Source organism: Pseudophryne corroboree, chromosome 4 (assembly GCF_028390025.1).
Source record: "Pseudophryne corroboree isolate aPseCor3 chromosome 4, aPseCor3.hap2, whole genome shotgun sequence".
NCBI lineage: Eukaryota > Metazoa > Chordata > Amphibia > Anura > Myobatrachidae > Pseudophryne > Pseudophryne corroboree.
This window is the reverse complement of record NC_086447.1, coordinates 662733075-662745305: the sequence shown is the minus strand read 5'-3', so window position 1 is coordinate 662745305 and position 12231 is coordinate 662733075. Positions and strand designations below refer to the sequence as shown.

At 43.9% G+C, this 12231-nt stretch overlaps 1 protein-coding gene across 4 annotated transcripts in view; it reads left to right on the top strand.

Annotated features, from left to right (window-relative positions):
* The window catches only part of EFCAB2 (EF-hand calcium binding domain 2), a 212103-nt gene that overhangs the window by 70970 nt on the left and 128902 nt on the right, over positions 1-12231 (top strand). The window contains exon 1 of one of the 4 annotated variants that reach the window (XM_063919767.1): positions 8912-8948. The exons of 2 other annotated variants lie outside the window; for them this stretch is intronic. In XM_063919767.1, the coding sequence (XP_063775837.1) occupies positions 8933-8948 (16 nt within the window). In that variant the 5' untranslated portion in view covers positions 8912-8932. Of the gene's footprint in view, positions 1-8911; positions 8949-10378; positions 10472-12231 lie in introns of those variants that run through there. One more of the 4 variants, XM_063919765.1, reaches the window with a different exon arrangement.

The window sequence follows — 12231 nt, the reverse complement described above, 5'->3', positions numbered from 1 at the left end:
ATATTGAATTTCTTGTCCACCGGTCTACCACCCCGTAATTCGAGTACCTCATCTATTGCTAAAGGGTATGGAACTAATCCTGACTTACTCTGTCCTTGAGGTACCTGTGAGCACACCCAACATTGTCTGGTTTAAGACCTTACCCACTAATGAGTGGTAATCACTCAACGAATGTCGGTCCATGTCGGCATTAATGTTGGAGTGACGTCTTTGGATGCACCCATCTTTGACTATGTTCTCACAATTTCTACAAATACAATATTCATCAGACAGTAACCCCTCACATTGCCTCGGAGCTCCATGACTACCAGAGCACTTACTGATACCAGCCTTTACTCGAGTGATGTGCTGCTCCTGAGATCCTACAAATCTGTACTTACCATCAGAACCCATTCCAGATCCTTGCTCGACTTCTCTGGGACCCTCACCAAAACAAATTGTCCTGAGCAAAAACAGAATTACCAGACAAACCCGAAACACAGTCTCTTGAGGTAGTTCCATGTCGTTAGGGAAATAAGAAGGGGGAGAGAGAGAAAAGGGCAGTGGGAGGTGAAAAAAGAGAAATGGTACGACAACCGTCTTTGATCTTGTTGTTCTCCGTGCTCAGGTGCCCTTTTCAACAGTCCTGCCTCTCAGCTTTCTCGGAACAAACACTCTAGTGATATGAGGTTCTCTTCACTTTGCTCTTTGTCACAAGTTTTCTCCAGGTCAGCGACCTTCTTGCAGTGGGACGAGTGGACCCAAGTCTCTCTTTCGGCGACCTTTAGTGCTGTCGTGCTGGTTAACAAGACTTGATACGGTCCTTCCCACCTGCCTATGAGGCAACCTGAGCGTAAAATTTTTTGAATCATCACATAATTCCCAGGCTCAATGTCATGACAATTACTGTTCGGTAGGTCAGGAATCACTTTAGATTTCTTTGTTGATTTCTCAGCTGCCGGCTCATCCTAACCAAATATTTCACAGTTATTTCGTTATTGCATTTCAAATCATCCTGGGGGTCTATCATTACATGGGGTTGTCGACCAAAAAGAATTTCAAAGGGTGATAAGTTAAGCGGTGACCTGGGAGTGGTTCTGATGCTGTACAACACTAGTGGCAAAGCTTCTGGCCACAGCAATCCAGTTTCAGCCATCACTTTGCTCAGCTTATTCTTAATAGTGCTGTTCATTCTCTCCACCTTCGCACTCGCCTGTGGCCGGTACGGAGTATGCAGCTTGCTATTAATTCCCATCAGTTTGCACATGACCTGAAAGACTTCACCTGTAAAATGGGTACCCCTATCACTTTCAATCATTCTAGGGATGCCATATCTGCATACAAATTCCTGCACGATTTTCTTTGCAGTGAACACAGCAGTATTTGTGGCAGCAGAGAATGCTTCTACCCAGTTGGAAAACACATCAGTACACACTAACACATATTTCAAATTCCTACAGGGTGGTAACTGTATGAAGTCGATTTGTATTACCTGAAAAGGTCCATCTGTAGGAGGGATATGGGATGGCTCCGTTGGTATTGCCTTACCAATATTCTTCCTCAAGCAAGTAAGACATGTCATTGCTTTCTTACCTGCATGAGAAGAGAATCCTGGCGCACTCCAGTAGGCTCTTACCAGCTTGCGCATACCCTCCTTGCCCAGATAAGTCAGACCGTGTGCCGCCTCAGCTAGACTTGGAAGATATGCTCTGTGGGCCACTGGCTTACCGTGTCCGTCTGTCCAAAGTCCTGAGGACTCCTGACCATATCCCTTCGCCTTCCAGACTGCCCTTTCCTCTAGGGAACACAAAATTTTGAATTTCAATTTTAATTATTTCATGTTATCAGTTGTGTGAAGTAAAAACATCTCTGGATGAGAGAAGAGAGGGAAAATGAAAAAGAAAATGTCAGGTTTGTCATTCACCAACAGTCCGTCACACCATCATGCATATCAATGTCTGTACACAATCTCCCTTCTCCAGTATTCCCATTCTCCACCCTTTGTGCATGACAAGGCACACTGCAATAATACTGGTGTCATCCTGTTGGTGAGATATACTGGGTTTGGGCAGAACTCTGAAGGACCGAGTAGGCATGTGGTGTTTGAACTGTAATCGGGTCCATGTATTGGACAACCCTGTGTGAACGAAAAAGATGAAGAGGCATTGTGGAGAAACAGAATAGAAGTTGGTGACAGATAAGTTTGTAGAGGTAAAGAAGATTTTATAAAATTTGACAACTGGATTGGGCACTACGGGGAAGTGATTCTCTAATTGGTCTACTCCCCTTAAAAAAAATTCTATGTGTGTTGTATCTCTACTGGGACTATCCCAGCCATTAATCCAGTGTCCTGCCCATCCTAAGTTCATAGGGAACCCGGTATCTGTGAGATAATTTCCTCTACCTGTGATGGACATGAATCTAGAACAGTGAAATGTAACATTATTCTTCGTGGGTGTCTAATATACTTTGTACTTCCTGAACGGGAGCACATTATATGTATATCATATCTAACAAGGCTCCTGTTAAGTTAATCAGGGGCCATTTCTGCTAGGAAAAAGAAGCAAAAGTTTAGAGGCTCCATCTTATCCCCAGCAAGTTTTGTCAAAGGGTAATGTTGCGTTTATTTTGTTCTTCCCATTAGCCGAATCTGTATTTTCTATATGGCTTTTGAATCTTTACTATATGTCCCTTGGTCCCGTCTATGTGTTTAATAATGTGGCTTGTGTTGTCTAGGGGGTCTATATTGACTATGTGTCCTACTACTCCTACAATCTCTTGGCAAAATTTCCTTTCTTCCTACAAATGTAACATAGTTTTGATCTTTTCCAAACATCAAGGGTCTGGGGTTTAGGTAGATGGGACTTTGCTGTAAGAGCCTGTATATTTTCAGTCCTCAGCCTCTCCTCCTGTTGTTCTTTGCATATAGCGATATTTCTGTGATGTTCCATAACGCACTCTATGAGATTATCTACTGTGACCCCTCTCCAATTTGGCAAAGAGGTTTGCACTCTGGCCCTCAATGCCTTACTGAGCCCGTCCATTAGCACAGAGACAGCCACCTCCCTGTAATTATCATCGTTCCCTATATCCGATACCCCAGTGCATCTAGCCATTATTTGCAAAACCCTATGGAAATATTCAGATGTCATTTCATTTTCTGTCTGCTTTATGGAGAAAAGTTTGCTCCACTTAACAGTAGTGGGGAAATACAATCCTAGTTGTATGTTAATTCGTTCCGCGTTCTCCTGTTTGTGTTCGTCAGTAATAGGACCATCCGACTCTAATTTACAATCCGTAATACATTTTTGGGTGTCAATATTAGGGGGTAGGCACTCTTTCAAGAATGTCCGCCAATCTTTGTTTGCCAGTTCATGGGTATTACCCAGATCCCTGATAAACTTCTGACATCTGGCTAAATGCTACTGGGGATCGGGGAATTCTGAAATGATTGACCGCAGCTTTGATCTGGACCACGGGCAATACATTGCATTATTCCTGTTGAGGATTATTCCCTGACTATCGGTCCTCCTATTGGGAGTTACTATTTCCAAGACAGGATGTAATCTTACCATTCCATTCCTAATTTGCTCACTGTGAGGTATTAATGTCTCTGTGTAATGAACAGTCTCACATTTACCGGTAGCTGTGATCTCACCAGTCCTTTCAGTGAGGGATACTGTTACTGCTCTTACTGGTTGGGCAGGGCCCACCTGAGTTTCCTGTAAGGTGACTGCCTGAATGAGAGCTGAGATGAGGCTGGATCCTTCATCTTCCTGTGACCTATAACCTTGGAGAGATTTCAAAACAGGATACAACTTGCAAGGGTTAGGGTTAACACATTGCTTCTGCATTCTACTATAATTTACAGATGTACCATTGATTGTAGCCATTTCCTCCCCTTCGACTTGTGTCGATAATGGTGTGCTCATACTCGAATTCCTGCCAGGTTTGGAACTTGCTGTGCGAGTTAGTTCCCTTTGCACCTCCCCCTCTTGTTGCCACAGATTTAAACAGTCGTTATGTCTGATCCTTTGTTTTCTAGATCTGATCAGACATATTCTAATACCTACATTCTGCAGTACCTCTGATTCAAAGCTGCCCACCCTGTGTGAATGAGGCCCTATCTTCAGCAGTCATACATACCCACTCATTGCAAAAAGCCTCCGTGTGTGAACCATATTTCTCACACATAATAAACCTTGCTGACCCTCTCGGCCGCAATTCTGAACATCTCGGTCTCAATTCTTCAGCCTGAACCCTAGCTACCAAATGCCCACTGCTTGTGCAATTGGATCCCATCGCGGACATTTTGCCTGTAAACACAATCCCCAAATGCACAACACAAATAGACAGTGAAAGACACCTAATGCTTTCACTTGCTCCGTCTCCGCTGATGTACCACGACTCACTCCAATAGTGACCACCGCATACCCAGTGAGGCCCTAACTGGCTTCTATTCACTGGAAGTTTTTGAAGTAACTTACCTTTTCCAGTGAATATCCACAGTTGAAGATTTTCCTGAGAGAGACCAGCGAAAAAGCTTCCCTTTTTGACGTACACAAATCACGCTTGCGTATGCTCTACACAGTGCTAATGATACCGCGATTTTACGCAAAGCTCGTAAAGGGGTATCAAGTTGCGCTATGTATCGCACCCACAAACATGCAGTCCAATCGCACAGTGTATAGGTACTTGTTACTTATCTGCCCTACGATCACTGGAGTCGAATATACAAGCTGCGCTCCTCAGCCGGAGCGTAATACAAAACCTTTAAACTTCAATTTCACAATTTCTAAACTTCACAATGCACAATTCTATATCACGCTCCTCTGCAAATCTCACGATTTGCATGTTATTTCTATCTGTATTTAACGTAAGTCAACCGCCTCACGCCACCAAGCCTCCACATACTTGGTGTACCACGGGACCCGATTTCCGGGGTTCAAATCTACTCACTCCACTTTCACTCACTCAAATACACCTTGTTTTTCTTTTCTGTACAGAAATTACCACTCCCTTAGGTTGGTTACTTTACCCCAGAGGTACTTACAGATTTAAACAAAATATTTAAGGTAACCTGTTTTTGAAATCAGATAGTTATGTGCTATTGTATTAACTGTATACTATCCCGCCTTTTAAACACGCGACCATGCGTGCCTTTTACGCCACGTGTGCGACCCTGTACTTTGTCCGTCCCACGTGTACAAACGTATGTCCACAGTAAAACAAATCACACAATCTCTATAAATGTGAGCAATACAAACTATAATCGCTCACTTAACACAACCCACACTTTTTCTGTATAAACCTAAAACAACTAGGCCAGAACTGCATTTTGTGTTTTATAATTACACCCTTAATACATTTATTTCAAATTTATCTATATAGCAAACAAATGTATCCGATTTCACACAGGTCTAAAATGACTAATAACCTATGGCAACAATATGTGGGAGAGTATGCAAAATATTGGTACACTTTGTGTACGCTTTTGGCGCCAGAAAATGTACACAGATTTTTAAATAGCTTTTTTCCTGTTTACCTCCGGGTCCTTTCAGCACCTCTGCAGACCAGACAGAGCAGACGCAATCTAACAGCACAAAATAGAGTTTTAAAACATCCAAGCAACCAGGAAAAGGTTTAACTTAAAGATGTATTTCCACCCTTTGCTGATAGATTAAAGTCTGCTATGATCTGCTAGCCTATGAGCATGTGAAAAACCGGATCGAGTCCCCAATTGTAAATGCTGATTTACTTACAGGACTAAAAGCAATACACTTAAATTCGAGCAGCTGCGGCCGCTGTATGTAATCCTTAACCTACGTACTTTTTACACAGTTAGCGTACAAAGGCCCATACCGTGTAAACACTATGCGTACACACGCCGCGTTGGACGTACAAAGTACATGCAGTGCATACACACACACACACCAACACACTGAGAGCACTAAGCAGCTACACGTGTGTCTGAAATACACTTTATACCTTAGCAGGAAGGAGACACGACACCAATTGTATTTAAAATGTTGGGATCCGACCCACCAACATATAATTGCTGAAAGGGGGTTACAACAGATATACAATCACAATAACAGAAAAGAGGCTACAATCAATGGTACATACGTTTGGTTTCGCCAGTGCCACACGGTCCAGTGCTCAGATCAGTCAAGCAAGATGACCTTCAGAGAGAGATTACTGACCAGCTAGGCAGCTTGGCTTTTTATACAGTTGGTCAAAACACAATACAATAGACACTGTATGCTCTTCTTCCATTGGTTCGGGGGTGGGACATATCCTGTGCATCGGGGATCATTGGTCAGCTCAAGCGGTGGGCGATGGCTAAGTCTTGAGATATGATTTCTGTTGTTTGCATCTGAATTCCCGCCCCATGACCAGTTAAACCCCTCACATTAATCATACATAAATCTGGTATTATTAATAACGTATTGTTGCAATATGTGACAATATTCTTATACCCACCAGATTACTGCTTATGTGACCCTGAACAATATGATCCCACACATGATATGATTATCCATTTCCATCCTCAAGATATCCATATATCTATATATCTATATATATATATATATATATATCTATGCTCAGAAATCAGGCGGCACTCAGAGAGAGTCAAATGGTGAAAACATCGACCAGTGCTTTATTTAACGTTTCGGGGGTCGTGCCCCCATCTTCAGGAAGACACACTACAACAGTGACAATACAAGTCACAAGCTTTAAATACCTCACCCTTCCAAGAAATGCCAGCCGCCGGGGTGAAGGCGCCGCCCCGGCTCCGGGTCCCGGACTTCCGGTTGTGGTTCCCTCACGTCACAGGAAGTCACATCACAGGAAGCCACGTCACCATGCAGCCCGGCGGGGCGCCGCCGGGTTGCGTGGTGACATGGCTTCCTGTGATGCGACTCAGTCTCTGAGTGCCGCCTGATTTCGGAGCATATAGAAGGGCACCTATTCCCTGAGGAAGGCACCGGAGCCAGCACCCAGTGGGAGTGGAGAGTGCCGGACTACTGTGAGGAGGATATCTATATATATATATATATATATATATATATATATACACTGCTCAAAAAAATAAAGGGAACACTTAAACAACACATCCTAGATCTGAATGAATGAAATATTCTTATTAAATACTTTGTTCTTTACATAGTTGAATGTGCTGACAACAAAATCACACAAAAATTATCAATGGAAATCAAATTTATTAACCCATGGAGGTCTGGATTTGGAGTCACACTCAAAATTAAAGTGGAAAAACACACTACAGGCTGATCCAACTTTGATGTATTGTCCTTATAACAAGTCAAAATAAGGCTCAGTAGTGTGTGTGGCCTCCACGTGCCTGTATGACCTCCCTACAATGCCTGGGCATGCTCCTGATGAGGTGGCGGATGGTCTCTTGAGGGATCTCCTCCCAGACCTGGACTAAAGCATCCGCCAACTCCTGGACAGTCTGTGGTACAACGAGACATGATGTCCCAGATGTGCTCAGTTGGATTAAGGTCTGGGGAACGGGCGGACCAGTCCATAGCATCAAAGCCTTCGTCTTGCAGGAACTGCTGACACACTCCAGCCACATGAGGTCTAGCATTGTCTCGCATTAGGAGGAACCCAGGGCCAACCGCACCAGCATATGGTCTCACAAGGGGTCTGAGGATCTTATCTCGGTACCTAATGGCAGTCAGGCTACGTCTGACGAGCACATGGAGGGCTGTGCGGCCCCCCAAAGAAATGCCACCCCACACCATTACTGACCCACTGCCAAACCGGTCATGCTGGAGGATGTTGCAGGCAGCAGAACGTTCTCCTTGGCGTCTCCAGACTCTGTCACGTCTGTCACATGTGCTCAGTGAGAACCTGCTTTCATCTGTGAAGAGCACAGGGCGCCAGTGGCGAATTTGCCAATCTTGGTGTTCTCTGGCAAATGCCAAATGTCCTGCACGGTGTTGGGCTTTAAGCACAACCCCCACCTGTGGATGTCGGGCGGAGTCTGTTTCTGATCGTTTGAGTAGACACATGCACATTTGTGGCTTGCTGGAGGTCATTTTGCAGGGCTCTGGCAGTGCTCCTCCTGTTCCTCCTTGCACAAAGGCGGAGGTAGCGGTCCTGCTGCTGGGTTGTTGCCCTCCGACGGCCTCCTCCACGTCTCCTCATGTACTGGCCTGTCTCCTGGTAGTGCCTCCATGCTCTGGACACTACGCTGACAGACACAGCAAACCTTCTTGCCACAGCTCGCATTAATGTGCCATACTGGATGAGCTGCACTACCTGAGCCACTTGTGTGGGTTGTAGACTCCGTCTCATGCTACCACTAGAGTGAAAGCACCGCCAGCTATCAAAAGTAACCAAAACATCAGCCAGAAAGCATAGGAGCTGAGAAGTGGTCTGTGGTCACCACCTGCAGAACAACTCCTTTATTGGGGTGTCTTGCTAATTGCCTATAATTTCCACCTGTTGTCTATTCCATTTGCACAACAGCATGTGAAATTGATTGTCAATCAGTGTTGCTTCCTAAGTGGACAGTTTGATTTCACAGAAGTGTGATTGACTTGGAGTTACATTGTGTTGTTTAAGTGTTCCCTTTATTTTTTCAGCAGTGTATATATATATATATATATATATATACATACATGCACATACATTCCTGCTATTACAATTTGTTAGGAAACATATATATATATACATATATATATATATATATATATATATATAAATTTACATATTTATATATATTTTCAAGAGTTCAGACCATGAATGTTATTTCCTTAGATATCTAAAAGTCTGGTATGTGGTTTGTCAGCTGTTTCTAATCGAGTTCTTTCCAGTTAAACTAGGTTCCTGGATATTGTCTTCTTGTTTGCCCTGTTTTCAAATAAGACAATGACAATCCAGTTTTTACTGTCTTCAACAGATACTGGACAACTCTAGAAAAATGGGGGTAACCAAAGGTATTTGCCTTCTTCATAGGATTACAAAGCTTCGCATAAACAAGTTAGTCTGGTACATTGTGCTGGAGTTTCTAGGAGGATAATTTATGTGTGAACTGTAACTTGATACTAGAAGGATGTACAGACAGTGTGTGATTTATGCATTATATGGGTAAAATATTGAATATGGCTTTTGATGACTTTTCTGTGCGAATCCGTATGTTACCGTATTTACTCATACCACGTGCTAACACGCAAGACCACGTGAGCGGTTATACGTAGCTTGCGTGTATGTGTACGCACGGCAGAACAAGGACGCGCACGGAGGCCATCTGTGTGGTGTTTGCACGTGATGTGTGTACCATAATATTTTCCGACTTCAACATGTGTAAATTAAAAACTTTCTTGTGTTATATTAAAACGGAAATGTTCGACCCGGAACACATATCTTTTACCGGTGGCTGGGATCCCAGCTGTCATGATCACGACAGCGGGATTCCGACCACCAGTATGCCGGCAACGGGGTAAGCACTAGAAAGCCCCTTGCGGGCTCACCACGCTGCAGGCATGGTGGCTCGCTGCGCTCACCACAGGATCTATTCTCCCTCTATGAGTGTTGTGGACACCCACAGAGGGAGAAAAGCCTGCGGCAACGGTATTCCGACAGTCGGTCTCGTGATCGCCTCCCATTCGGCCCATACTTTTCAGAGTGGCCCACTCCAAATCAGAGTGTAGGTGCTGGGGAATGCAAGGGGTGGGATGTGTGTGTGTGTGTGGGGGGGAGGGAGAGAATGTATATTCCCCTAGGCCCATCACTCTCTAGTTCCACCACTGGGTCAGGGATAGGTTGGGAAAGTGTAAGCAGCGATAGGGTGCAGCAGCAGCTAGGACTCAGGGATATGCTGTAGTGGACTAATAGTATTGGCTGGTGGTCGCACCATTATGTTTCATTTTATTTCTCTGGGGTGTATTATATCGACTTTATTATTAGTAACTAGGGAGAAATTAGATTAAGCCATGTGATTTTACTGAAAGAATGTAAAATAGTTCTAGACTTGTCCCTGGGTGGTGCTAGACACACCCAAAAGGCGGTGCTAGACATGCCCCTCCGACGGTGCACCCCCTAATAAAATTATCTGCGCACGCCTATGTATGGAACTACTATGGGCTTTGAGAAAAATAGTCTCCCAATCTTTATCCGATAATGTGGTACCTAAATCTCCTTCAGAAGCTTGAGTAAATAAGGGAAGGGCCTGGAGGCTGGAGGTTTGTAGTAATTGATACAGGGAGGCCTGTGTGTTTGGGAACAGTAGGAGCTACACAAAGTCTCTCAAAATGCGTCAGATCTCTAGAAGCCAGAAGGGACCTAGTATGAGAGTTTAAGAAGTGCCTGACTTGTAGGTATTTCCAGAAGTCTGTCTATGGAACTTCCCATTTCGTTCTAATTTCAGAGAATGATTTGACTCATTGAGATGTCACAAGCTGACCCACTCTAAAAAGTCCTTCTACCGCCCACGTACTAAAATGAGAAAGAGAGGAACCAGGTAAGAAATCGGAATTACCTAGGAAGGAAGTTAGAGGTCCGAACTCAGATGAGATAAATGTTTGGCGGCGCACCTTCTTCCAGAAAGAAAGGGTGGGAGAAATAGTTGGGTGTGGGGAAAGGGGTTTCGGCAGGGAAGGATGCCAGGGAAAAATTTCAGGGTATTGTTGCATACATAAACCTTCCGATCCCACACACTGTTTGGATTCGCGATTCCTGGTCCAATCCAGGACTATTAAGCAAAATAGCACAGTAATAATTTTTTATATCTAGTAATTGAAATCCACCATGCCGAACTGGTCGTGACATGGTGGTTCTACTAATTCTGGGTCTCTTACGAAACCAAATGAATAGTTGGATTAGGAGTCAAATGGATCTGAACCAGGAATCTGACATTTGTATCAGCGATGTTTGAAGTACATAAAGCAATTTAAGAAGAGTGTTCATTTTAACCACATTTACCCTGCCTAACCAAGAAAGATGCTTGAGGTGCCATCTACTGTAATCAGCCCTCACCATGTGGAGGAGCGGTTGGAAATTCTGGAAAAATAAACGATACAAATCTTTAGCTACCATAGGTGCAGGCAGTGCAGCTGCTATAGGGCCCAGAGCTGAGAGGGGCCCACCTTGCATGTCAAAGTAACATGTGCTATATACATTTTTTGCCATTGGGTGCTATATAGGGGTCCTTTCAAACTTTTTCCTTGGGGCCTGCAATATATCTAGGTTTGCTCCTGGACCTGCTCATTGTAGTGTGGTATAAAATGAACCGTAGTGCATTTTAATGTTATATAAGCCATATGTATATATGAACCGGGGCACTGTAATGAGTCACAATATGAACGGGGAACACTTTATATAATAATGTGAATTGGTGGTACTGTGCGGCATAATGTGTAATGGCAGCTCTGAAATGTGACATAGGGTGAACTTAAGCACTACTATGATTCATAAAAGAAACTAGGGCACTAGTATGGTGCATAACATTAAATAAGGCTCTACTATGGTTCAGAAAATGAACTAGGGCACTATTATAGGGCAAAAAATTAACAACTGCTGCAGAGAAGTGTCTCTCTAGAAGCATTGGGACGGGTCCCCTTCAAAATGTTGCTATAGGGCCCACAAAGTTCTGGCTATGCCCCTGGTAATCCGAGAGTCCCTCCAGATAAATGGAAAGGAACATTTCAGCTTAGCAACTATGGAGGAAAGAACTGTAATGTTCAGGGCACAAGACTTCGACGTACTAACCTTGAAGTTTGAGAGATCACCAAAAGGGCTTAATTCCTGCATAAAATGGGGAAGGGAGTGAGTAGGGCATGTAATAATTGTCAGCAAATCATCAGCAAACATTGCAAGTTTATATTCAGTAACCCCAACCTGCAAGCCAGAAGTATGGTCATTGGCTCTGATAGCTCTAGCTAATGCCTCAATGCAGAGGATGAAGATTAAAGGGGACAAAGGACATCCCTGCCGAGTCCCATTACCTATAGAAAAGGAGTCAGAAAGGGACCCGTTAATACGGATTCTAGCTGAAGGAGTGCTATAGAGGGCCATGATCCAACTAAGTGCCCGTGGGCCTAACCCGATGTGCTCCAACACCGACTGCATAAAACTCCAGCTAATCCTGTCAAATGCCTTCTCGGCATCAGTAGATAGTAACATAGTGGGGATCTGGCCTCCAGAGGCTAGATGTATCAAGTTAAGGATCTTGGTAGTATTGTCCTTCGCCTCATGGCCTGGTACAAACACCACCTGATTATT